The following is a 27,878-nucleotide window of genomic DNA, read 5'->3' as shown; positions in this document are numbered from 1 at the left end:
ATAAACGGATAATAATGTTTCTGTTTTTAATCGCTGTACCGTTTCGGTGGAACTGAGCGGATCATTTCTCCTCGGTTAGTCGAAGCTGCGTCAACACTGTGTAGAAAATGTCGTTTTTCCTGAGAGCGCAGCGGTGAACGCTGATCACTCATGGCAACAGGCTATAAATAGCTTTCACTATCGCAGGATATTTTCTCTGCTCGGGTCCAAACAGACGTAAGCAGCGTCGGTTCCGCCAGGCGTCCTCCGCTCTGGCCCCGGTGACCCATTTCCCCGGCGGCTCGCTGCTTCCTCCGCCTCCGTACAGGTTGTTCCAGCGAAGCGGCGGCTGGTTGGAGCTGCAGAGTCACGTTGATTAGTGAAGAGTTACGGACCAGCTGGGCATTTAGATGCGTAAACATGGGACATGGAGCAAGTTATTTATTATTACTCTGTCAAATATAAGCATAAAAAGGTTAAAGGTTGGTTAAAGTCTCATGTAACTATAATTCCATTATGAGTTTTGCTTTATTTTGTTAACATTTTCACAAAACATCACTGACAGTGTTTCACTGTAACATAACACACTATTAGTTAAGTATTTATTTTAAGAATGATTAAAAAATAAGGTTTAAATATACGACATTTATTTGAAAATACCAAAAGTACAACTTCTGAAAAGTATTGTACATTTATACATTTGCATTTTAAACATGATTTTTTTTCAAATAAATGCAAAGTGTATAAAAGAGTTTCCAAAGTATAATTTTATTACTAATTAATTGTAACGTAAAGTATATTTTAGAAAATATAGATTTTTCTAAATTGTACCAAAATATCTAAAGTTATGTTAAATTGTGTAATATGTTCTTCAAAAGCAGGTCCAATTGATGACATATTTGAAACATGTTTCAGAAAAATGCAGCATATTTAAAACAAACTTAAGCAGATTATTTTTTCCTCCCTAAGAAAACATCTTGATATTTAACTGAGGATCTTAAACGTGGCTGGTGAAAAACTTTTCTATTTCCAAGCAGGAATTCCAGCTCCAGGTTTGATTTGGAGCCTTTTTTCCAGTTTAGGATCAGAAAAGTCTGGATTTCTGGACTCCAGGTGGATTTAAGGCTCATTTCTCCATTTTAAACTCTTGTTTCTTCTGCAAACCTCAGAAATAAATTCATTTAATAACCACAGCTGCAGTGCATTCATTACTCGCTCTGTCAGATTAAATGGGTCACATCTTTGTATCGGTTTTCTTCTCTGCTTTTGCTAAGTTTATTTTTGTTTGTGCAGCTCTGTTTTTCCTTTAGTTTTTGCTGCCTGGCATAAAACATAAATGATCATGAACGTTTTGTCTTCTGTGTCTGATAACAGAAATCCTGATTTGATTTAGCACAACCACAGATGTCAGATAATCATTTTATTTTTGTAAGGCTAAGCTGTTTTTCCTCCATCAGCACATTTAGCAGCACCTACAAAGGGTTGATTGACAGCGCTAAGCCCCTCCTCCTGGCTCTGATTGGCTATTTTTGGTGCATTTCTTCAGACAGCAGCTCAGGGAGGAGATCGATGTTTTCACAGATGATCTGTCTCACATCAAATTGTCACAACACGGTGACAGTTTTAGCAAACACATAAAAAAAGAAAAACATAAAAGAAAAATAAAAGTTACATCCTACAGCTTTAAAGACACACCAGAGTTTTTATTTTCCAGTTGTGAGCATCGATCCCTCTTTCTCTAAACCAAAGAATTCCCAATAAAATGCCATCTGTGACTAAATGGAGAATGAAACCTTTTACAAGCCTCTGTCCTGCACAGCACATGATCTTAGATGTGCACTTTGAACGGATTAAAGTTTTATGACAGATGCTGTTTGTAAACACTCAGCCTTAAGCCCTCTCACGTCATTTATCACGTCAACAAACGAGCCCCAGCTGCGCAGGGCGGATCGGCTGAGCCGAGCGGCCGAGAGGCGGCCGAGAGGCGGCCGAGAGGCGGCCGTGAGGCGGCCGAGAGGCGGCTGTGAGGCGGCCGTGAGGCGGCCGAGAGGCGGCCGTGAGGCGGCCGAGAGGCGGCCGAGAGGCGGCCGTGAGGCGGCCGAGAGGCGGCCGAGAGGCGGCCTGGGCTCCGGTTCAGGGAGATCAGCCGGTCTGTCCCTCCTCACCTGCTCCGGGTGATGGATGGCAGCTTAGCGGGGCTTGTGTTTCTGCAGCAGGTCATCAGGACGCCAGGGCCACTAATCCTCTCTTCCTCTGGCGCCCGGCTCAGCCTGCACCACGTGGCCTTGAGCTGCTCCCTGTGACTCAAACACATCAGCGCTCCATCGCTCTTCATTTCGCTGCTCATCACCGGAGGTCACTGAGGGTGTGTGCAACCGGAAATGTGTGTCTGTGTGAACATGAAGGAGCGGACTGAATCACAAGGTCAAATGGAGGAAGAGGAGGAGGAGGAGGAGGAGGAGGAGGAGGAAGAGCCGTTCATCTTCCTCACATGGCGACATCCAACTAAATTTACTCAGTTACATTTACTTGAGTAACTTCTTTTTAAAATGTACTTTTAGGAGTATTTTTAGTTATAGTGGTAGTTTCAGTTTTTTCATATATGGTTTATTTTGGAAGCAGAATTCAAAAAAGGTCAAAGTATTGTGATTATGTATCGATTGGGTAATGGATGCTAAACACAAGATAATATTTTCAAAAATTGTATTAAATTATGGTTGAACAACCAACTGATTCTGGTGTAAGTGCTGCCAGGAGGAGGAAGCTGCCGATGGCTGACAGGAACTGGTTGTGAAGGGGACATTTTTCTTTTTTCATAAATTCAGAACCATAAAAACAAATACTATATCTACAATTAACACTTTTATTTATTTCAGTCTCAATTTCAGTTTCTGTTATCTTGTTAGCTTTAGCACGCTGTAATAACTTTGGTTAGAGCGCACGTGTCAAACTCAAGGCCCGGGGGCCAAATCTGGCCCGCTGTAGCATTTTATGTGGCCCTGAAGACTCCAGAGAAACGCAAAGAATAATAGATTCTTCATTTATCTGTTTAAATAGTTTTTCATGATTCAGCAATTGCCAAAATTCATGCTTCAACAAATTCCTGCACTTTTGCATGCTAATAATATGTTAATATTATATATATATATATATATATATATATATATATATATATATATATATATATATATATATATATATATATATATATATATATATGGGTTTTTTTGGGGGGGGGTTTTATGGAGGTTAAGTAGTAAACTGCTGGTTAGTTAGCTAGTTAGCACCCAGCTGTGAGCGCAGCCTGTTGTCATGGCAGCAGTGAGGGTCACTCTCCCTGCAGGTCATGAAAACGCCTCAGGCGTCTCTGCTGTCGCCATGACGTTTGTCTTCGTTCACACATGTCAGCATTCCTTTGAATCTCACGGTGCAGATCGCCTGACGCCTCGCTGTGACGAGCATCAGCGCTCCGTCACACGCCGGTCAGAGGTTTACGTACCACGGCCCAGATTCTGCTGTTTTCACTCTAAGTGTTGGCACTAAGTACATCTGGTATTAATTTCCGTCATACGTTTCAGTGATGCTGTAGTTATTGTTGTTCATGCATGTTTTGTTGCTGTGGTTTCTCGGTTTCAATCTTTTCCTTCCTCTCTTTCTTTTCTGTCTCTGCTTCCATTACATTTGAAAAAAATCAAAATAAATTTCCAATAAACTTTATGTACATCCAACTGGCGCGTCATTGCAAGAGCTGTAATGTTCCACTGATGAAAGTAAATCTGTTTGGCTTCAGCTTGACACTCAGAGTCATTCTGAATGTCACGCTGCTGGATGGGACACGTTAAAGAAAACTAAAAAAGACTTTTATATACAAGAAAATATGAATTTATTTATCTTCTTAATGTGTGAGGGAATCATTTAGCTTCCAAAATGCTGAATCTTGCATATTTTAAAACAGCATGTTGCAACGCCAGCAGTTCAGCCTCAGTGCAGCAGTCACAGTTACTGACAATGTGACCACATTTAGTGCAAACTGTGAAAACAGGATATAACTGAATGCATTGCTGAAACTTTCAAAATGAGGCAAAAGTTCAGAAAATATCTAGATAAAAAATGTGTGAGAGTTTTCTGCTGCAGCTTCAAGGTTTTACAGAGATTATCTCCAATCCAAGGCAATCCGGGGAAAATAAACCAAAAACAAAGCAAAAGGAAACAGAAATATTGAAGTGGTTAAATTAATGTGGTTAAAAAGCTGCAGAATTTTACAAACTTTTAGAAGTCGACACATTAATAAATAACAAAAACACTGAATCACCACATTAACTAAATAAAACAAAAAAGTTTAAATACTGAAACTTTTCCGTTTCCATTCCTGCAGCTGCTGCTGGTTTTCATTTCAATTCGTTGCTCTGAGATGTAAGATGGAGGAAACAGAGAGTCGTCCTGTTCGGTTCATCCACCAATCATAAATCACGATTCAGACTTTCAAAATGGATCATAGAAACGATCTTTCATAACAACATCTGGTACAGAAACGTCCAAATAAAAGCTTTTCCACACAGCAGAAACAGAAGATGCTGCATGCATAAACTGTCATTTATTATATATGAAAAAGCTGCTGGCTTTAATATTTTATGCAGCTTTGCTGAAATAAGCAGCTTCAGTTAGTTGCTCAAAACTACAGCAGCTCTTATCAAAATGTACCAGGGAATAATTTCCCTTTCTCCATAAATGTTATTGAGAAAGAAATAAAATGTTTTCTACATGCATTTGAAAAAATGTGAATAAAAACTGTTTCTATGTTGATGCATTTATAGCAGATATGTATATATTTTCCTTAACATCCCAGTTGTTTCTATGTTTATATTTATTTATATATACTTATTTTATTTGACTTTTCTTTGAAAACTGCTGTTTCGTTTTCGTTGTGCTTTTCTTTTGAGCACAAAGTCAGTAAATTTTTCTGATTATTCAGAAGCTTTTTTACATCTATGCATCCATACTGAATTTATTTCAATAACTTCCCTTATTTTTTTAAATGTCTGTAGAAAATAATTTATTTCCTTTTCAATAATGGAAAGAATATTTATTACTGACTATATTTTTGTATATTTCTGCTGGTATTTTTTATATTTTATTATTGTTGAGGAGCTTCAGGTCATAGGACTCTTTGCCATCACCCTAATCTTCAGCTGTCTTCACAGATTTAAGTCAGGACTTTGACTAGGCCACTCAAAATCAACAGAGGAGTTAATAATTCTGGGTTTTAAATGTAAATACATTTTTGTGTCTTTATCCTGAAGTATTTGATAGGAAATGAGTTTATTTTAAACTGTCTTCACTTTTCGTTTTTACAACATAAAGGTTGGATATTATGATTTAGGGATTTTCTAAATGGAAATGAGTATTAATTTAATACTTCAGCCAGAAAAAGAAGAAACTATATACATTTTATGAACTACTTGTGTAAACTGGATAAAGAAAAACACAACAACTCTCCTGAGCAAAAACCTTTTTTTATTATTTCTCGTTGAAAGGATCTTTGTAGAATATTACAGCAGAACACACATGACTGAAACAGCTGCCATTTCACGTAACACAGTACAAGAAGAAGGATGTAGTTCAAATCGCATGTGTAATCTTATATATAGTATATTTATATCAATAGAAAAGGAAAAAATCTATTGCTCCCATGTATTTTTTATATTTATATATGTATATATATATGGCATTTCTCTGCTGTGTTGGAAAGGGGAAAAGTAAAATTCAACGAGAAGTTTTCACACCAAAAGGAAAAGGGACGATGAAAGTGAGGAACGCTGTGGCCTTTAAAAACCATCATCAGGCTGAAAAGTTAACTTTTATCTATTGCAGCACAGAAATAAAACTTGCAACCGCTCTAAAAAAAAAAAAAAAAAAGGATAAATACCATTATACAGCAAATCTGAAAATGCAGAAAGAAAAGAACACAAGGCGGCTCTGCGTCAGAGAGCAGGCATGCAAAAAGAGAAAACATCAGTAAAAGGAGCACTAAAGACTGACGGCTGCAGGTGTTTACGTTTGTCGCATGGCAACTGATGGAAAGCCAGTGGATGGGAAAACGCTGTGGAGTGAAAAACGGCGGTGGACTGAAAGGAGGGAACGAAACGAAGCGGTAAAGTGACCTGGAGTGCTGAGAGTTCGCAGACTTCAGAGAAGCTGCTTCTACAAATTGCTTTAACATACGGCAGAACCAATCTGTTCTCTTTTTAAGTTTCCTCTAAGGAATAAAAGATATATTAGGAAAAAAAAGAAAAGCAGGTATGAAATATAACCCTGGACCGTTGCATCCAAGTTTAGTGTTTTAAATAGGCCACTTTAGGCAGCATTATCTAATAAATCTCATATTTCTAAGACATATTTGAATATATCTCTTTAAAAATAATTCTATCCATTTTTTTAGTTAGTAAATCTCTTTCAGTACATATATATATTTATATATATATATATCTTTTAGATACAACTCCCCCTGCAGGAGGTTCTTTTTCAAAAGCACCTAATTTATTCTGTTACAATCAGACTGAATGTTGCTCCAGTCGTAAAAGGTCAGAGTTCAAGATTCGAGGATCCAAATGATGCACCCTAAGCAAGTCAACACGGACGACCCTGGAGGTGATTCTAGAACAAACCTGGCAACGCTAAGCTGCAGCTGGGGAACGGTGACACCAGCGTGAAGGCCACCGGGTCAAAGGTCAAAGGTGGCCCCACACCGGACGACTCGGCTGCAGCGACAGGCACAGGGAATGCTGGGAAACCCTCCCAAAATAAATGTGGGCTTGGATTTTAGTTTTATGTTTTAGCCCTGAGACACAACAAGCCACGTTTGAGCAGGCCTCACCGCCGCGCCGCAGCAAGGGTCAAGGGTCAGCGCAGGGTCAGCACCTGGTCTGGACTGGGCTGGAGAGGCCGGGATGGCGTGTGCTTACAGCAGGTAACCCTACAGCCCCAGGGTCGGGCGTTCTGCCCCCAGGCCTGCTGGACGCGGCGGTTCCGTCGGGACGAGCCGTTTGGTTCTGATCGCTTTATAAAAAACACAAACAGCCATGGTGAGCGATGCCAGCACTCCCTCACAGCCGCTGCTGGTTTGAGTATGTCACATTTTACTCTTCCTCATCATCATCACAGACTACAGGTCAGCACTGAGTGAGCTCTCTCCATTGGATATCAAGCAGGAGTCCAGGTAACCAACTGTTGTGTTTCTGCCAAACTGAACTTGCTGGGCTACATGTGAGGTTATCAATGGGACAATCAATATATAGATAGATATATATATTAAATAGAATATACTTTATCAACGGGGAATCTCATACAGAGGCTGACTACTGCAGTCTGCACTCATGTTAGCTATAACATCCACCTAAACTTTAGAACATGTTTCTCTTACATAAACGAATTTCTCAGTCAAATATACTTTTTCCTTTTTTTTTTTTAGCTTTTTTTTTATAGTTCGATTCGTCATGCACAAAATAGTCGCTCCTCTCTCCAGGCTTTGCATCATGTTGTCAAACTTTAGCCCACAGAAAGCCGCCTCTCCCTCTGCATCAATCGTCGTCCACGTCGTCTCCCTCCGACTCCTCTCCGGTTCTCCGCTCGTACATCTTGTCCCGGTGCCGCTCCTGGATCTCCTTCATCTCCTCGGCGTAGCGGCTGAACGCTCCCCCGAACTTGCTCCACGCCTTGAAGGGGATCGTTATAGAGTTCCTGTAGCTGGGCTTCACCTCGCTCACCCGCAAGAAGACCCCGTACTTGTTGGACCCGACGTCGAAGAAGAAGCGCTTGGAGTCCACCATGATCGACGTGCCCTCCGGAAGTTCGGTGTAGCCCCCGGCCCCTCCGCCGCCGGCCAGCTCCTCCTCGTCTCCCCCGTAGTCGTCTATCAGCTTGGCCAAAGCGTCGCGGAACTCTATTAACCCCTGGGCCGGGAGAGCGATGGTTTGGCCGGATTGCATGCCGGCACCGGGGATGCCTCCCACTCCGACGCCGAAACCGGGGCCTCGGTTGACGGTCTGTCGGATCCGGAGAAACCGACCCCGCTGGTTCTCCTTCAGGTCGAGGTAGTATTTTCGGTTCTCACGCACCAGAAACTCGCTCTTCAAGGCCCGTCTAGGCCCGCTGTCGTCCCCACCGGACGACTGAGCAATCTGCTCCGCGGTGCTAGGCCCGAGTTGGGCGTAGTGCTCTATAAAATCCCCCAGATAGTCGCGGAACTCGGCAGCAACTGACATGGAGAGGGTCAAACGACTTTTAGAGCCCCCGGCGCCGACCTCTGCGATTTTGATGAACCGGCCTTTGGCGTTCTGCTTCACGTCAAGGTAGAAGCGTTTGTTCTGAATGTCCAGCCTCTTCGAAGCCAGCTCCTGTGTCTCTGGCTCCCGCTGGTAATGCTGAAATCCACCGCTTCCTCCCCCTCCGCCGCCGCTGCTGCCACCGCGCTCACTACCGCTATCCCCATCCGCCATCTTCGCCACCAGCAGCCCGTCTCTCTGCGTATCTCTGACCCCCAAACCCTCCCCCTTCTCTCTCCTCTGGTAGCACAGCTAGCGGAGAATACCGGAGCTGATTTCTGGGCTCTGATTGGCTAATTCTGCTGCCAATGAAAGCATTCTAAAAAGATTCGGTGTTTTCATTCGCCCTTTTCTCTGCCAATCATATCAAGCTCTGCCTTCCATATGACATTTTATTTACGAATCATAACAGCTTTCATAGACATAGAAGAGTAGACCATAAGTTGCCCCACAAAAACGGCACGTCAGTGCGTCCACCATATTAGGATCGCCACTTTCTCCTCCAAAACGACCCAGGGACGTGGGGTTTCCGAATAAATAAATAAAAACCACGAAGATTTTCTTTAGTTAATTTTATTAAATATTTTTCACACACAACATATGCTTGTTTTAATACTAATAACTGTGATCAGCACCAAACAATTCAAATAAACTTTACTCTAGTTAAAATCAGGGGTGAAAGTATAGTTTTAAATTCTTGGGGGTACTATGACAAAAGTATATATATATATATATATATATATATATATATATATATATATATATATATATATATATATATATATATATATATATATATATAGCAATACCAAGTGACTACAACATCAGAAAAAGGAGCAGGAGAAATTGGAGAAATACCAGGGCCTCAGGGAGGAACTGGAAAAGACCTGGAAGGTGAAGACCACAGTGGTGCCTGTGGTCATCGGGGCCCTCGGGGCAGTCACCCCCAAACTGGAGCAGTGGCTCAAATAGATCCCATGCAGGAACAACATCAGACATCTCAGTCCAGAAATGTGCAGTTCTAGGCACATGCAAGATACTGGAGGAGAACCTCAAGCTCCCAGGCCTCTGGTAGAGGACCTGAGCTCAGAGGATGAAACAGACCACCCACCTCACACTATATATGTGCTTTGGAGTTTCTGTGCTGATTAATGTTTTTGCAAAGCGATAAAAGCTGGTAGCTCTTGCATTACTACAAAATAAAGCTGTATTTCCTTCAGCCCACTGGTTGCAATGTCGACACCTTGAGATGCCATGAGACCTAAATTCTGAACTTCATGGCATGTCTGGCATATAATCATTCATTTTAGCTTTTAAACTGGTTCCATTGATCCTGTGTCCAGACAGAGGGATAATCAGTAGCCCAGCATCATGACCTGTTTGTTCTGAAGATCCTGCAGCTTCCACTTCTCTTCCTAACATGGCGCCTCCTCACCCTGACTCTCGTACTGATAGGAGGAACCACAGAGCTGTTAGGTTAAAGCTCATCTTCTGAAGTTGGGATGTTTTTCATCCAACAGGTTCCAGAGGAATCACCTCAAACCAGATGTTGGACTGGATTTTATTTCACTGTCATTTGTGAATGTTAGAGCCTCATTTTCAACAGTGGAGCTATAAAGGTTGAAAAAGGTTTTCATTTTGGAGAAAGTCTCATCAACATCAATATTTCCACTAAATAAGAAGCACAAAAAATTGATAGAGGAAAAATGTCTCAGACTCTGAACAAGCAAGATGTCAGAGAGCAATAAAACTATTATTTTTTAATTAGGCAATTTAATTTCACATAATTATCGGGGTAGAAGCCGTTTGTTTGTTAAATACTTTAAACATATTTACCGTGTTTGATGTTTGTTGTGAATGATAGTCACAGACTAACAAGATAATTAGTCGAAGTTTGTGTTTATTGAAGGTGTGTTGCGCCACAGCAAAGGTAAACAAAGGTAAAATAACTGAACAGCTGATCAACTCCAAACCTCTCCTACCTTTTTATTCTCCGTCTCTCTTTGTCGTTTAAGCACACCAGTTGCCGTGGCAACCGCTCCTCCTCGAGCCCAGCACAGATTATGTTTAAAACATTTAGTCCGTTAGATTTCAGGTTTTCAGGCTTGATATTTATTTTGCATCATTAATAAGCCTCTCATGAACACAGCGGTGGTTGATTAGTTCATTTTAACTCCTGCTCTGCTCTTTATTTTGGTATTGGGACCAAACGCACAGAATTGCTCAACACCTTGTTGAAACAATAATTACTGAGATTATTACTTTTGTTGGGTCATTAATTTGAAAACGTTTTGTTGACTTTTTGTTGTTCTTTAATAAAGTTATGAACGTTTTGATGAGCCAATCAGAGGAGGACGTGCTGCTCTCAGCGTCCTGGCGGCTTTCAGTTTATCATCTAATGCCGAGATCAACTCAAAACCTTCCGCGATCAAACAGTTCAGAAACAATATGGAATGGGGAGGATCTATTTATCAACTGATTAAATCGTGTTTTAGATTGTTCTTGAAAAACTAATCAGTCACAGCTGATTAGTGGGTGAACTCACAGCTGTAAGTGAACCCATTGATTTTTTTTTTACAGACAACCGCTCCTCTCTCCTGCAGGTATTGCGCACTGCGTTTTTTGTTCATTACCTTAAGCATGAGAGAAGTCTGTGGTTTTGGATGACAAACGTTATTTAAAATAAAGACAATATCTCACAGTGTCAATAGATCGTATTAACACTTTGTACCTTAGAACTGATTTTTCTTAATAGTTTTTTTTTTTATGAGTTTCAACAAAATGCCACTCTGAATATGGCGGCGACGTTGCCTTACGCTCCAGAGGCCCATGAAAACATCTATTTTTATACGTCTATGACAGCTATCCTCTAGTTTTAAATGCATATCAAATGTATTTCCACGGCCTGTAACTTCTGCATGGCTGAATTTTACTGATGGGATATCAATTTCCTCAATGCATCCTGACCAGAATGTTATATATAAAGACGCTACAAACACCGTTCTATTATAGTTCAACAGTTCATTTCTACTTTATGACTGTATCGTGCATTTTTGGGATGAATGTGACTGGAAGGACACTCCGCACACATGTAGTCCCGCCTACTTGTTGGTTCCGTGCGCAAAAACAGAGCAACGGAGATCTTCGGGTGGGGGATGGGTTGGTTTTTCTGCACGTCTTTCGATGATTGGCTGAACGGCAGATTCGAAGTAATAACGCGCGATCTGATTGGCTGGCCTGGCTCCCAACGAGGGGTCGCAAGCAAAAGATTTGCAAAAGGGTTTATTGTTTCTTTGCTTTCGGGAGCTGAAATTGTTTGCTACTCCTCAGTTCTTCAATCAAATTTCCAGACGAAAAAAAAATGGTACGTTAACTCCAATTAATGCCGAATACATTCCCGAGGCGTTAGAGTATTTTTGGTGTAATAAACACGCAGTGGGCAGAAAGTGCTGTTTTGAATTAGAGCTGAGAAATTTCGACTAGAATGTGACTAGAAAGCTTCGCTGAACGGGGCTGTCAGCTAACGAGTTAGCATGCGTTGTTTAAGCCGTTGGTTCAGGGTTACATTTATAATTTCATGCCTCGTTTTTATTTCGGTCGCAATGCTTCATTCATAATGCAGGCTTTGACGAAGAAAAGTGTCATTTTTTACGACTTGTAGCTCATGTTAAATCATGTTGAGGCTCATTAGCGGGCTTAGTCAACATGTTTTGTGTGCTACAACTGTTGGTGGGTGGTTAGTAGTCTCTTCTGGAAGTTGTAATATCAATGACTAGATTAACGGAAATCGTCTGGAGTTGTCGCTGAGCAGCCAGAGGAGTGTGAAAGGGAACTTTTTCTTTTGCAACGGCTGTGAATGAAAACTTGACCGCTCACAGTCTGTTTTGTTTGACGGTGGATGGGGGGGATTCTGACATCAGCCCCCTGACAGCTTATGTTTTTGTTTTGTTTTTATTGTTTTTAGAGCGTGTTTTTATGAATATGTTCGGTTTCATAGCCAGTCCACGTGGAGGTCGCCTGAAGGCTCGCAGTTCAGCCTGACTCGTGTCGTTTTGGGGTTTGTTTTGTTTAAGATTGGCGGGAAAGCTAAGCTGCTCAACCGACCGTCTGTAACGTTCGGCGCTGAAGTTCGCATCCGAATCAGCACTTGAATAAATGGCTATTTCTTATTTTTTTTTAAGTAATCAGGGCTACATCTGGATCATGATGTAATATGCTGAGCATGATCTAACCTGCAGTGGATTATTTTGATCAAAATATATTATGTAAAAACATATGGTTATGCTTTTTTCTAATTTGAAAACAATTATTTAAATCTTCTTTTTGAGTAGGCGCATCCATGACCTTTGACTAGGACCAAATTAGCAAAGTATAGCGAATCCCAGATTTTAATTATTCTTAATATTGTAACTTTTAAGATGGATTTGATTTGAAGTTATTGAAATAATGTGAAAAAATAAAATAAAAATTGATAAATGGAGGGTTTATAAATCAAACAGTTTTTAACCACTGCAGAATAAACGGGTCTGGTTTTGATTCTTGTAGGTATTTTTGATTCTCCAGATGGATGCCTGTTGAAGGTCTTTAAAATTATTCTAAAATCTAGAAACATATTAGGATTTTGTAAAAGTAGAATTGAGGTTTATTAAATCTTAAACTTGTGTTTTAAGTGAATATTTAGGAATATTTCAGATCAGATGTGTACGTTTAACCAGAGCTGCTGAAGGCTGATCCAGATTAATTGAAATGTGAAATAATGTTGCATTATCTGCGTGTTGTTAAATCAGTTTTATCTTTTGTTATAATAATCATCTTTATTTATATAAACTCAATCTTTTCTTCAGCCTGAATCTGTAAGTTTCCGTCTGTTTGTTGTTTTAGTTTGTTTAGTTGTCAGTAATGAGGCAGCGTCTTTCTGCAGGCAGGAGGAAAGGCAGGAAAAGACAGCGGGAAAGCCAAGGCCAAGGCGGTGTCGCGCTCCCAGAGGGCTGGGCTGCAGGTAAATATTCTCTTCATTTGGCGGTTTGTGGTTTTGCGCTGCAGGTGTTAATTCGACCCTGCTTGAACTGAAAGATTTAGTTGCTTTGTTGTTGTTTTTTTTGTCACTGCCTCGTGCCAGTTCCCAGTGGGTCGTATCCACAGACACTTGAAGACTCGCACAACCAGCCACGGCCGCGTCGGAGCCACAGCGGCCGTCTACAGCGCCGCCATCCTGGAGTACCTCACCGCTGAAGTACGTCCTCCTGTTCTGGGTGTGCTTGCTGCTGTGCTGTGTCTGAATGTTTGATAAATGCGTGTTATCTGATCAGGTACTAGAGTTGGCAGGAAACGCCTCCAAAGACTTGAAGGTGAAGCGCATCACTCCCCGCCACTTGCAGCTGGCGATCCGCGGCGATGAGGAGTTGGATTCTCTTATCAAAGCAACGATTGCTGGAGGAGGTGAGGAGCTCTTGTTTTCCTCGTGCATCGTTACGGTTGGTTTGTGTTTGGTGGTTTCAGTCTGACTGAGGTGTGGCGTGTTTCTGCCAGGTGTCATCCCTCACATCCACAAATCCCTCATCGGGAAGAAGGGCCAGCAGAAGACTGCGTAGACGCCACGTTGACCGGAAATTTGGGGGCTTGGGCTTTATTCGGACCAGGAGTTCACATTTGTTCTTTTCTATTATTAATATTATAGCAAACGAAGAGTGATTGTTAGACTTTGTGTTGGTATATTTCTCCCTAAATAGTTAAAAGTACAGAAAACCCCCTTAACTGCAGTAAACCTTTTTTTATGTCATTGTAGTCCGTTTGACTGGGGAGTTCATGATTATTGAAATGACCGTGAATTTGTTTGATTGGCCTGGGAATATGTGATGTTTTATACTGAAATTGTTTTAAAAAAAAACATTTTTTATATAAAAAAAAAATCTTGTTTTGTGGTTATTTTTCCTAAAGTTACAATATTTCCTATAACCTGTTTTTTTTTTTTTTTTAAATGATGGTTGATTTGGTAACAGCAGCTAAATGTGACTTTTGCTTTTTTGCTTCTATTACTGTAATATTTTTGAACTGCACAGAGATGCCGTTTTTCTTTTAGCATCAAAATATCAATGAACACGTACTGTACCAGTCTGCTACAGTGTTTTACTTTTTGTGAATGTTTACAGTGTTTAAAACTTGTTAAACTTGAAACTCCGTATTGACAGATGTGATCTGGGAACACTGAGCGAACGGCGTTTGGTTTTTCTCCTCCGGTTCGCCGCGTCGTTCTGACGCCAGGAAACCAGGGAGAAGATCAAAACTTCTACCTGCAGTTTTTATATGTATTGGCAGACAGAACTGTCCTCGCATGTCCATTTGATTTTATTTTTAACGACTCGGAAGCGTTTTCTAATAGTTGCGTGTTCAGGACAATGACTGCATATTTTATCTTTTAAATAAATACCCTTGACATGTTGTCCTTGGAGTTGTTTGAAACTTTTCCCTCTATGGTTCCCGATGTGATAAAACAGCAGCAGCATCGTTAACTAATGCAATATTAATGTTTAATGATTATTGCAAAATATGTCTGTTTGCAGTAATTTTTTAAATTTACAGGGTATTTACTCCCGTCAGACAGAAAAATACTTTTTTTCTCGTTTTTGACAGAAACACCATCAGTATCTATAACATACCAGCAGGGGGCGCCACGAGAACAAACATGGCGATGTCAAGCGATTTAATGCGCTGACTGCATCTGTTCTTAATGTGCAAAATGTAATGGTCGAGTCGGAACTGAACAAGGATTCAGCTGTTAATCAGATGATTCACGTTTATCTGCTGCATCCAGCATCAGGCCGTCAGACAGGACCAGGTTTGTGTTTCAGCCGTGAGGCAGTTCAGAGGTCTTTACATGATGTCAATCAAACGTTACATGCAAACTCATTATTGATCCAGTTATTTAATAAAGTTTACTCATTTATTTCAAGGTGCTTTACACAGTTTTTCAATTTAAATGATTTAAAAAATCGCATCAATTCCAGATAATTATTCAAATAAGGTTAAAAACTTTCCAGCAGATTACAGCATTCACTCCTGGACAAGCATGTAGTGACAGTGGAGAGGAAAAGCCCTGGCAGTCATCGATGTGACTAAAAACAAAAACATGGATGAGTTTCTCTGGGACATCTGACCTTTAACCTCGAAAATGTTCTTCATGCGATGGAAGGCCGACTTTGGAACCGTCTTTATGTGTCTCTGAAGCGTCAGGTCAGAGTTCATCCTGATCTCTGGTTTCCAGCTGTTACAGCTGAAGCTCTGTGCTGACTGTCATTCCTCTTTAGGCTCAAATATAACTTCAGTAATCTGTAATCAGATTATTCACAACTGGATTTCCCATCAAATTCACCACAAGCCAGACGGTACCAAGCTCTAAAAAACCAGAACAGACCGACTGTTTTCAGTTAGGATGTTAAATGTTAGCTTCAGGCAGTAAAGTTGGGAAAAGTTGTTGATTCTCATCTCCTTCAAACCAAAGTGGACTGATGGAGTTTTTCTGTCTCAGTTTGAGCTTCACCAACGCGAACGAGGCCAGTTCAGCCACTTGTTCAAATGAAATCACGAGAATTACCCCTGATGTCTGGAATCCAAGGCTGAGCGATTCGTCTTGCTCTTTAGTTCTCCCCCTTTGCTTTATTTAAGCCACCGGCTGGTCCTTGAAGGGCAGCGCCGCTGTTTGTGCTGCCTTCTGCTGTCTGTTGATCATTTTCAAGGACTTCAGGACAGAAAGTGATGAGCATTTTTTAAGATTTAACTTCAGCTGATTGTTCCAAGAGAGAGTAAAAATCTTTGTTATCTATTTACACAAACAGTTAATACAGAAAATGCCGATTAGAAATAATTTTTTCCCCATCGCTGTGGCGCCCCCTCCAGGGCGGCGCCCGTATGCGCAGCATGTCGGTGATTCATGTAGTAAAGAGCTGGCATGTCAAACAGCAGCCACCAGAGGGCGCACTGTAAGCGTTGGTTTTATGACAGCAAATAAGTTTATTTGTAGAACTTTTACAAAACTGAAGTTACAAACTGTTTTCCTCCCTCTGGTCACATCAGGGGGAAGCTGGAAAAGTATAATCTATTTAACATTTACAAAGTAAAATAATAAAAAAAACAACTTCTGGAAAACGTCAAAAATGTTGAAACACATTTTTAAATTATGGTAAAAAAAAAAAAAAATAGAACTGCCTTCGATTAATATAAACTGGAACAGTTAATATTAATTTGTATTCCAGCTTCTCATTAGTATTCATTGTTATTCCACTGCAATGTAGAAGTTTCTCTTTTGTTGTTTGTATCATGTAAAGTACTTTGAACTGCCTTATTGCTGAAATGTGATACAAATAAACTTGACCTGACTTATAAATTACCAGGAGAGATTATGAGGTTATGACGATATTAATGCTGATGATCCACCAAACCTCATCAGAAGACATTCATGATGTCATTTTATTGCAATTTTGAAGATGTTTTTCCTGATCATTTCTGTTCTGTCTTTATTTTCTGTCTTTAAGTTTAAACCTTATCAATGCATGCTAATGTGAACCAACTGCATGATCCTAAACGGTCAGCAGGTCAGCAGACAGATTAAGGCTGTTTGGGAAACAGGATTTCTCGTGATGGTTTTGGAGTTTTTCCTCTGAACCGTCTGGATGAATCCTGAACTCAGAAAGAAATCTGTGATCTGTCTGTTTCTTCTGAGGAGGAAAAAAAAATCAATCCTAAATTCCTCTTTTTCAAACTTTTATGTTTGTAGCCATGAACTTTTTTTTATTTATACAGTATTTTTTTTAAAAACAATTTGCTGATATTATTCACTGTAAAATAAATTATCTGCATTTATTTGTGAAACATTCTTTCAATAATTCAAGATTTTTTTCCCCACATACTTGGTGATTCACCTGGAAGACTCATGTTTGATGCATGCTGTACCAAATCCTGAACATCTTTTCATATTGTTTTCATTTTCAGCCTGACATGCAGGGATTGATGTAGGCCAAATGCAAAGCTGATGAGGCAAACCGTAAAACCTTTGGGTGCAACTTGCATCTGTGTTTGAAATGTTCCCTGATCGATTCTCTGGTTCCTGATTATTTCTGTATCTGTTACCTGTTTGTGTGCCAAACCTCCCAGGTAAAATCCTGTTTTACATTTTTAAAAATAAACAACCGAAAGCGTCCATGTTTTGCGGTTGAAGTCTGTCCTGCTGTGAACTGAGGCACAAAACGCAGCGCGAGAAAGAAAACAGGTGAAGAAACATGTTAGACGAAGCAAACATTCAGAAAAAAAAAATCATTTTAAGGATTTCAAATATAACAAAACACACTGCAATCCAGGGAAACAAAACTTTACCTTCTTTCAGAAATGTTCCCATTTCTTTATTGTCTTGTATATTTTCTTCCATGTTTATTTTTACTCATTATTTTCAGGTTTCTATCTGGTTTTAGTTGTTTGGTTCTAGCCTCCCAGTTACTCTTTCTGATTAAAATAGTTCAGTTTAGTTTTTGCATGTAAAAAATTGCTTTCAGTAATTGTTTGGGCCAACAAACACAATAAGAATCACATGTTTTCCCATGTGATTCCCCACTCGACACCGTGAAACGTTCCAGATCCAGACCTATGGATGTGGGCAGATTGGTCCTCAATGAGCCTTAGCACTGATATGGAAAGGGAACTTTTCTGTCTGTCCTTTTTTTTTTAAAGTGAAGCTGAGTGTGAGATTCACTCTCAGGTCAGCACAAAGTTGGCAAAGAAGCTTCTTCAAACTCATGAAGTGCTTCACTGTTGAAGTGAAGCTACCTTGTGATTGGAAGTGACTTTGGCCGTGTTGTCCTCCGAACCAGAGGAGACATGAAAGGCTGTTCACGTCTTCAAAGAATGATCTGTTTACATCTCCATCCTTCGCCCTGCCCGTCTTTGTCTCCGTGGTTCTGGTTCCTCCTGGGAGCGATGGAAGGGAGGCAGGCGGAGGTCAGCCTTCAGCTCTGATTCTGCTCCGTTTTCCTCACGGTGCAGAAACTGCTTTCCTCAAAGCCTTAAGATTTTTAACCAAGGAAAAACATTAATAATAACAAAGCAGCTGACTTTAGGATCATGAAAATCTTACAAAAAGGCACCATGTCCTTTACTAGTGGATAGATAAACCATCTTTGCTTATTTTATTACTGTTATTTGACGTAAACATGGCTGGAGGTTGAATGAAGAGACAGAGTGAACTCATGATTTAACTTCCTATCAGGAAAACGTCGGTGATGAAACGGAGCTGGCTTTGATCCCGGACGTAAAGACCGAGTCTCTGACAGCAAACGTCTTCTTCAGGTTTTCCCGTTTGCTCATTTATGTTTGATGTGTTCAAACCCTTTAAACCTGATCGCTGCACTCAGGCAGGAGACAGAAGGAAAGTCTGAATGCCTTTATTAGGACGTTAGGAAAAAAACTACAGATATTAACAATAACACCATGTTGGGCTTCACTTGTAAAGTAAATGAAAATGTGCCGTTATAAAAAAGGCTAGAAATATAATATATATACACAGTACAGAGCTAAAGTATCGGTACCCCTTTGTCACGTTTTGTCATGATGTGACGACAAACTTCACTGCGTTTCACTGGGATGTCAGGAGAAACACCGACATAAAGGAGAGCATTTCTGAAGTGGAGTAAAAGAATTCATAGTTTTCACATTTTTTATTTAAATTAATTTGAACTACGTGGCTATGTATGTATGCTATATTCAACACTTTGAATGACACAACGCTTTATGAACAATGAGATGCTGAGATTTTTTTCTGTGACTGTCAGAAATAAGAAACAAGACGCATCGATATCATCGTCCGTCTACTTCCTGTCGTCGTCTTCGTCTCTTTCGTCAGTAGTATAACTGATGTTAGAAAGTGTTTCCATTGCAGATTTGCAAAACTGCCTCATTCTAGCAAAAAAACATTTTATTGAAAATCGTGAGTTTTTTAGAAAGTCGTTTGCATTAAGGGAATTAATTTCAAATTGTACAGTTTTACAGTGTAGCTGCTGTGGTGTTGGGGTCAGAGGTGAACTATCAGTTTTCTGCGGTTTGAGCCTGAAGGTTTAGTTTTGGTCTCATCTGATTAAAGAACATTTTCTGTATGCTTCCTGTGTCTCATGTAGATTTTGTACCAAACGTTGAGTTTTCTTTGGTGTGATTTTTAGAGTTCAGGCCTAACAGCTGCCATATTGACAGGTTCTCCCACCTGAGCTGTGCAACTCTGCAGCTCCTCCAGTTACAATGTGCTTCGTGGTTTCCGGTTAACTCCGTCATTTCCAGTGAGTCGGTCCAGGAGGACAGACGATGTCAGGATCCTGAGTTGGTTTGGTTTTTCATCTTCTTGTTCTATCGTGATCAGCCGTCGTCTTTATTTTTAATCAGTCTTTTCTTAGTTGTTGTTATTATTTGGGTTAGATCACATTTGTTTTTTCCTCATGTTTATTCTTTAGATCTATGTTGAATCTGTTCTCCAGTTTGTTTACTCCTCCTCCCTCCTCTCAGCATCTCTCTCTCCCTCAGTCTGCCTCATGCTCTCTCCTCTCAGCTGCGCCCTGTCTCTGTTTCTTTTGCCTCCCAGTATTTGACCTGCTGTCTCTCTCATGTCTCACTGGATTTTTCCGTTTGTCTTCTGTTGTCCAGACTCCTTGCTGCTCCCTGTGTTCTTCAAAGTTTTGACTCTTTAACAAACTTCATATATCATAATCTACCCAAACTCATGTTTGTGTTTTGATCCAACTTTCACAATTATGACAACTTGATAACTTTATTTAAATTTCTCCTTAATTTCTTCCTTGACCTGTTTGGTTTATTTGTTAGTCGACAGAAAGCTGTTCTCTAAACTCTCACATGTAAATTATTCTGATGCTAAATTTCTCACAAATGGATTTCAGGCGACTTCTGAATGGGAAAATTTGCACTGGATTTTATTTAGGTTTACTGATATAAAAGACAATGGACACAAATCCATGCCGCACTTTGTAAAAATTCCAGTAATATTTTTTAGAAATTATTTTATTCCACTTCAAAATGATGCATTTACTCTTGTAGCACATAAAATAGTCAGGTTTTTGGTTGTAATATGACAAAATGTGAGAAAGTTGAAAAGGTAAGAAAACTTTTACAGGACTCTATCCGTCTTTACTAAGATTTTCTAACAGAACGGAAACAAAAGCAGCTGATGAGAAACGAAGCGTTTCACAAAGCAAACATTTTTTTACAGCAGTTTAGAAATGAGAGCGAGATTTTCTGAACTGAGAATATTTACACTGATTGACTTTTAATGCAATTTGGTCATTAGTGCAACAATCAAACATGGCAGCCATCTGCTCAGCTCCTGTCCGTGAACTGAGCTAACAGGTTGCTCTGAGCTTTTTAATGGCACAGTTGTTGTAGCTTTGTTGTTCCTGAAGAGGCACCGGCTTGGTTCGGGTTTTAGCCACCAGATTTTCAGTCACTTCCACGTGAGTGCAGCGCATTTATACCTGAGAAGGTATTTAGAAAAAAATCAGAAACAGTTTCCCTCTGCGTCTGTCCCCGACAGTTTCCTCAGCACCAGGAGAACGACCTTCCCACCATCTCAAAGAAGCGTTTGTTGGGCTTCCTGAAGTACCGGCAGAGCTTCTTCAAGGCCTGCGTGCGGAGCGGAGCGTGTGGTCGGCCTTTGGACTCGTCCAGGCACTTATCATGTCCAGCGGACAGGAGGCAGTAGAAGCCTTTGGTGGTGTTGAAGTAAAAGTTGCTGGGGTTTATCCTGGGTGGAAGGTCCAGGAACCGTTCCGCCTTCCTCAGCTCCGGGAACGGGTCCCGAATGAGCGCATCGCCGTCCACCACGTGGATCTGCTCCAGGGGGAAGACCTCCAGCCAGCGGGCCAGGTGCAGGTGGTACAGGCTCCTCTGCAGCGCCTTGTAGCCGTGGTTGATGTGGCCCCTGTGGAGCAGCAGCTCCTCCAGCGGCTGGTAGGGCTTGTGCTGCGTCAGGCGGTTGTGGAGGACCTGGGTGTAGTCGGAGACCAGCCTCTCGGCCGGGTCCCTGACGATGAGCAGCAGCCGGACGGCTGGGTTCATGTCCCACACCCGAACCGGAACCTGGGGGGCTGCAAAGTAGCCGGGGGTCTTCTCCACCGTCAGCTGGCCCGGCAGGGTGAAGGGCATCTGGGCTCGGTACCAGGCCAGACCCCGGCGGAAATGTTCCTCCACGTTGAAGTAGTGCACCTGGGAAAGGTTTAAAAATGAAGAATCAACAAACTACGGCTGAAACGATTAATCATAATTAATCATTAATTATGGAGAATCCAAACAGAAACTAAAGATAAAAAATGCAAACCCAGGAGAAAACCGAACAACAAAGCAACCTAGAAACCTGATTACTTATATTTTCCATTTGAAGAAGTTAAGAAGTAATTTGTTTGTGGTTTTCTTCTGAGGACTCACTTAAATTTGCACCCTGACATTTTTTCTACATTTTGGCAATTTTTTACTTAGAGAGCCGTACCAGAAATGGTCCCCAGGCCTCATTTTGGACACCCCGAGTTTACTGGAATATTTTCCTACGGTGCTTATGTATGCAAACCACAAGAGGGAGCTCTTTCTGACTGACTCTGACGCACAGTTGATTTGATTCAGGCTGGTTCAGATTCTCAATGCCGTCTTTGGAAGCAACATTTTACTCTAAATACTCTGATGGTATAAATAAGTTATAAATAAGTCTAAGGATGCATTCACACCAACTCTGTTCAGTCTGTTTTAATAGAACTCCAGTTTGTTTGTCTAGAAAGTCCGATTCACTCGTGAAAGTATGAATGAATGAATCAAATCAGAAATGAACCAAATACTTGAACTCTGGTCCGCTTAAAAACCTCGGTCTCAGTTCCGTTGAAGTGAACTCTTGTTCAGTTCGGATGCATATGTGAACGGCAAGCGGACCAGAGACCGCTCCAAAAGCAGGAAGTGGACTACAGGGCTGAGCATTCTGGGTAAATACCACCAAAACAAACGTGCTAACCTAGCGCTAGCAGGAGAAATGACCCGTGGTCTTTTACCAAAAACAAAAGAGAAATCCTACAGCTGCTACAATCTGATGCCACTACATTTTTGTTTACATTCGTGAGGAAGGAAGTTGCTCTCAGTGTCTTCAGAAGTTTTTGTGTCGTTTCCTTCAGTGGTTCTTGGTGCAGCGCCCCCACAGGCCAGGAGGGGAACAGGTTGCTCTAATGTTTTGGTTGGTTTGACTCAGAGCAGAGAGAAAGAACCAGCAGCTGGAACAAATGTTGCAGTTCTGGTCCCTAATCAAACCGAGTCTATCAACTATCAGGTGTGAAAACAGCCTCAGATTTTTCTGCCATATGTTTCATCTAAAATGTGAGTCAAAGTTACACATCATTCTTAAAACACCCAAAGAATGCAAAAGTTTCAGTCAAACAGTAAAATGTCCAGTAAAATTTCTGGAGACTCTAAATTTTCTTTATGATGACTAAAAGTTGACGATGTGCTTCACGAACCCTGATTGATTCGGTCAGTTTTGCTCTTCTGTGACAGTTTTACCTCGGCCTTCGCCACCTCCACGTCCGGGTGCAGGTTGAGCATCTCCAGCAGGGCTCTGGTGCCGCCTTTCCGCACGCCAATGATAATGGCTCCGGGCAGCCGCTGCTGGGTAGCGTTGTAAGAGGAGGAGGATGATGATGCTGAGGATGGGGAGGAAGAGGATGGAGGAGGAGAGTGAAGAGGCGAAACGGACCCCCCGCTGCGCAGATCCCTTAAGCAAACAGAGAGCTGAGTCTGCAGCAGGAGAAGCACCAGCAGCGCCAGCAGCACCGTCCACAGCATGGTGCCACACACACGCACACACACACACACACACACACACGCACGCACACACACACACACACACACACACACACACACACACACACACACACACACACGCACACGCACGCACACACGCACACACACACACACGCACACACACACACGCACGCACACACAGGAGGAGCGCTGGTTAGCAGCACAGACTCATTGAGCTCCCACGCAGTGCTTGTTATCAGTCAGCAGGGGGCCTCAGCGGGACGCTCCTCAATTTCACAACCTGAGAAGAGAAACAGAAAAATGAATGTCTGGTTTAACTTCCTGCTGAAGTTGGGATGCATTTCTAAAGTTTTCTGCTTGTTTTGCTGCAAAAGAAGTGAAATTTGTTCATTTTAAATGCAAATAACTCAAAAAATATTCCTAATAAAAAGTCGTTTTTTGGGAGTCAGAGGATTCTGAACCTCTCGGGTCAGAACATTGAAACTATTAAATAAAAAGCATTTGATCATTTCCTGTCAATCCTGAACAATACAAAACATTAGGACTGCAAGCATCGATTATTCTAGTAATCGATTAATTTATCAAGCTATTCTGACGATTAATCAGAAAAGAAAATTGGCACATTCTTCTTAACCACTAGTCTTTTTTATATATTAGAAAAACATTAAAATATGAATATAAACAAATAATTAAAATCCAACTTTGAATAAGAAAATAGACATTTTATTTCACTCAGTTCAGATTCACTAAATCAGATTTAGTGAATCTGAACTGAGTGAATATGTAAATGTGAATGTGTAAAATCTACATATTTTGTACAGTTTTGGGCTTAATTACTGCTTTAAATATGTTGTTGTTTTAGTAAATTGCATTTTTGAGTCTGTATGCTCCAGTTAACGATTAATCAATTACTAGATTAGCTTATGATTATTTCATTAATTGATAAATCTGACTAATTGTTTCATCCCTATGAAACATGTAGATGAATTCAAAGTGCTGGCTGAACGTTGGGTTCGGTCTTGTTGTAGCTGCTGTCCAGCCTCCCTTCCTGCCCAGCAGGAGGCTGAACTCCATGTGAGGAGAAATCTGCAGCTCTTCCTTCCAGAGGAAGATCTCAGCCATTAGGATTGCAAGCCTGCAGCAACGCTGTAGTTTCTTTTCATTCAGCTGTTTTATGAGCTCGTCTTAATGGGCCGTTTTACGAAAAGTCTGGATCCGGCTCAGACTGTGGAGCTGCGATATGATTATGATCTGAAGATGTTAAAATATTAATCCAGGTTGAGAGGAGATGGATGGATGATGCAGATGAACGTGAAACTCCTCAGATCAGGAGTTTTGACTGCAGGTATTTTTAGCTGTAACAAAGAATATTTTTGCAAATGCATGAATGGGTGACAACTTTTCTTTCACACAATACTTTTTTAACAGCTTTGAACCTAAAATAGTCTCATGTGATGCAAAAAGAAACAAACTTGTGATCGGCTTCACATGCTGAGCGTCATGACGACGTTCCCGAACTGATCAGCTGCTCAGCCTTCTGTGGCAACAGCTGTTGGAGGTAGACTGATCGCTATCTGCAGCATCATGAGATGTGCATGATCAAAACTCAAAAGGCTTTCAGCAGCCATTAGCTCAGCTTCTCACTTGAGAAATCATTTTAAATTCTCTACATTTGGATTTCTATCCAGTTATGGACATTTGTCTGTTTGTTGTTTTATTATGGAAGGAAGAAAATATCAAAGAAACTGGATTGTTTACTGGCAGGTGAGAAACTGACCAAAAGGAGCCACTGTGAACCAGAACAAAGGATTTATTTTAGGGTTTAATTGGTGACATCGCAGGTTGGTTTGATGATCACGAGTCGTGTTTATAAATCGAATCAGATATCAGAACATCAGGCCACTGTGACATCGGTAACGCCGTCTGACGGACAGAACCAAACCAAACCGGAACCGGGTCGGATAAGGAGCAGAAACCAGGAGCAACCGGACCGAGAGAGGAGCAGAACTGGGTCCTGACAAGATACAGAACTAACGCAGTAAAAAGGATGAGCGAGAAAACTGAAACTATCACAATACTGAAGAGAAAACGTTAGAATAATAAACGATGTGTAGCCCAGTTATACCGCTCTAAAGTAGGTACGGGCCCCTGAGTTCGTTAAACCCAGTAACTTATGAATAATAACTTAATACACTCTCGTGTTTAAAACCTATGTTGAGTTTCACTCACCTTAAAGTAACAATACTCCAGTACTTTTCTATTCTTCTCACCCAATCCTGTAGCGCTGATTAGAATAATAAACTTCACATACTATCATAAAAAATCAAACTCACACACCTTTATGAGATTTGAACTCTTGAACATATATTAAACAATAATAATTCACAAAATGCAAATATTTCAGTCTTTAGTTTCACAAACCCTATATTAATAAATGTGGGCCTATGCTTCAATGTCCACCTATGCCGGCAATAATTAACTAAAATATAGTCCCAAACAAAACCCCGTTGCAGGCCTGATGTGATGAAGCGTGGACTTGCGATACCTTACTCCAAGGAAAATCTTAAACCTTCTTAGAATTTAACCTGTCCTTGGTCCCAGTCGGCAAGATGTCTTCCGCTCCTTCCCCAGTCCCTCGGTCCACAGAATTCAGGAACAGCAGGAAAGTCCAACGCAGACACAGTCCTCCAGCACAGTCACAGAAACTTTCAGCGTAAGCTCATCTCTCTGCACTAGACTAAACTCTTGAACGTTCCCACGACGGCAACATTAGTTGAGTCTTCTGTTAGCCGAGTTAGCTCACAGTATTCAAGTCCATTCACCGTGCTAATGAATGCTAATGCGTTAGCAAGCATTACATATGACTTTCACCTACTGTACAGTGAATTCCGGTCAGAAATTATCACAGTAGCTGCAACAAAAGTGTAGTGTTGATATCTATTAAAAGACTGTCGAGTTGAAAGTCTAAATATCTGCAAGACACTCGTTCATTAATAAGTCCGCCACGTTTTTCAGCGCGGTTCATCTCTTTTTCTTTCCATTTTTTTTCTCTCTCTCTCGTTTTTTTGTGTCTTCCCCTACTTTTCTATCCCTTCCTAATCCTCAGCCAATCACGGACGAGCAAAGTTGCTTTGCTCTATACAACTTCCTCTTTCAACATGAGCCCTTCAAATAAAATATGTTGAAGATTACTTTTCTATAAAACAGTTTAACTACATTTTTCCAAATTATTTTAACTTAACCATATTACTTCAAGTACCTGTAAGTACAGCTTTTTGTTAACACTTATTTATAACAATTTTAACATATTTAAGCAAACATGTTTAATACATTCTAAATTATTATACCTTCCATGAACTTAACTCAAAACAAAATACCTTTAATTTAGACTGGGTTACACCCTCCCCCCTCTAAACATCTGGTGTCCTCAACAGACTTTATGAACACCTGCATTACTCAACAATGGGAAGGGTGGTTTTAGTCTACATTTTAGCTCTGTATTTTTATGACGACACCCCTATGAACAATAGTGAGGGGTTGATCACTAGCTTTGCCAGGTTCATCATAAGTAAGTCTCACTACTGGTTTAATGGTACGTTTTGGTCTTGAATGTGCATGACTCATTCTGCCGTTAGAACTACTTGGACATGGCCTGTCATCTTCACTAGATACAGGTTCATGTTCTGACTCTGATGCTGTGTCATCATGGTTTAACGTCTCCACAATATGGTCTGCTTCTTGTGAGGGTTCCTCGTCTCTTCCAAAATGAACCTTAGGCCCTTTTGGTTCACGTCTATTGTTGTGTTTTTGGAGTATTCCCTCCAGATAAGTTCGGTATGGTCGGTGTGGTAACTCCCACTCAAAGTCAGATGATTCAGTTGACTCCTCATGTGAAACTTGTATTGAATGATCATTGTTGCGTCTCTTAGACATAGTTTCTCTTTGTGCCCTTCTTGGTAACCTTGGGTGCATATCTGGAAGATTATCCACTACTGGCATACGCACATAGTCTCCTATGGGCAAGAGGTTGTCTCTGTGCAAAGTTTTGAACTTCCCTTTTCCATTTAATGGCTTCACTTTATACACAGGCAGATTTGGCATCTTCTCCATAACAACATAGGGAATATCACACCAGCGGTTCTCAAGCTTATGTTTCCCTTTTAATCCAAGATTTTTCATCAAAACTTTGTCACCAGGTTCCATATGATGAAACCCAAGTCTCCGGTCATATGCTTTTTTGTTACGCAGATGTAGTTTGTTGGCTGCTTCAGTCGCCATCTCATAAGCCCTTTGCAGGTTATCTTTTAACTTTGCAACATAAGAGGAATGCTGATGGTTCCCATCTTCATCCAAAGGTGTCCCAAAACACACATCCACTGGGAGTTTTGCTTCTCGCCCGAACATTAGAAAATATGGAGAAAATCCAGTTGCGTCACATTTGGTGCTATTATAAGCATGCACTAAGTGAACAACATGCTGGCTCCATTGTCTTTTCTTTTCTTGATTCAATGTTCCAAGCATGGATAGCAAAGTCCTATTAAATCTCTCTGGCTGTGGATCACCTTGTGGGTGATACGGGGTTGTCCGAGATTTTTTAATGCCTAACAGTGTCAACAGTTCCTTTATGAGTCGAGACTCAAAATCTCTCCCTTGATCGGAGTGAATACGTGTTGGGAGTCCATAATGCACAAAATACTTCTCCACTAAAATCTTAGCAACTGTGAGAGCCTTTTGATTTTTAGC

The 27,878-nt window shown here is 40.9% G+C and overlaps 4 protein-coding genes across 4 annotated transcripts in view; 1 reads left to right on the top strand and 3 right to left on the bottom strand.

The window, feature by feature from the left end:
* Nucleotides 1–27,878, bottom strand: part of LOC103470718 (STAM-binding protein-like A) — a 385,599-nt gene that overhangs the window by 201,214 nt on the left and 156,507 nt on the right. The gene's annotated exons all lie outside the window — the stretch shown is intronic.
* LOC103470691 (transcriptional regulator protein Pur-beta) lies at nt 5,474–8,523 on the bottom strand. Its single transcript, XM_008419317.3, has one exon. The coding sequence runs from the start codon at nt 8,472–8,474 to the stop codon at nt 7,557–7,559; it is 918 nt and encodes a 305-aa protein (XP_008417539.1). The 5' UTR covers nt 8,475–8,523; the 3' UTR covers nt 5,474–7,556.
* Nucleotides 11,533–14,739, top strand: h2az2a (H2A.Z variant histone 2a). Its single transcript, XM_008419318.2, has 5 exons — nt 11,533–11,664; nt 13,222–13,299; nt 13,420–13,533; nt 13,610–13,739; nt 13,830–14,739. The coding sequence occupies exons 1-5, from the start codon at nt 11,662–11,664 to the stop codon at nt 13,889–13,891; spliced, it is 387 nt and encodes a 128-aa protein (XP_008417540.1). The 5' UTR covers nt 11,533–11,661; the 3' UTR covers nt 13,892–14,739.
* hs3st1l2 (heparan sulfate (glucosamine) 3-O-sulfotransferase 1-like 2) overlaps nt 18,712–27,878 on the bottom strand; it is a 38,261-nt gene continuing 29,094 nt past the window's right edge. Inside the window, exons 2-3 of the mRNA XM_008419319.2 lie at nt 22,875–23,415; nt 18,712–21,545 (exon numbers count right to left, since the gene is read on the bottom strand). Of these exons, the coding sequence (XP_008417541.1) occupies nt 20,880–21,545; nt 22,875–23,156 (948 nt within the window). The 5' untranslated portion in view covers nt 23,157–23,415 and the 3' untranslated portion in view covers nt 18,712–20,879. The remainder of the gene's footprint in view (nt 21,546–22,874; nt 23,416–27,878) is intronic.

Source organism: Poecilia reticulata, chromosome 9, assembly GCF_904066995.2.
Source record: "Poecilia reticulata chromosome 9, P_reticulata-male-v2, whole genome shotgun sequence".
Lineage (NCBI taxonomy): Eukaryota > Metazoa > Chordata > Actinopteri > Cyprinodontiformes > Poeciliidae > Poecilia > Poecilia reticulata.
The sequence above is the reverse complement of the archived record's forward strand: the minus strand, read 5'-3'. Positions and strand labels throughout refer to the sequence as shown.

Bases quoted from the DNA above. Each gene is read 5' to 3' on its own strand.
- LOC103470691 (XM_008419317.3), bottom strand. From the start codon at position 8,474: ATGGCGGATGGGGATAGCGGTAGTGAGCGCGGTGGCAGCAGCGGCGGC.
- h2az2a (XM_008419318.2), top strand. The intron at 13,300-13,419 runs GTAAATATTCTC...GCCTCGTGCCAG, and splicing joins CCCAGAGGGCTGGGCTGCAG to TTCCCAGTGGGTCGTATCCA. The intron at 13,534-13,609 runs GTACGTCCTCCT...TTATCTGATCAG, and splicing joins TGGAGTACCTCACCGCTGAA to GTACTAGAGTTGGCAGGAAA.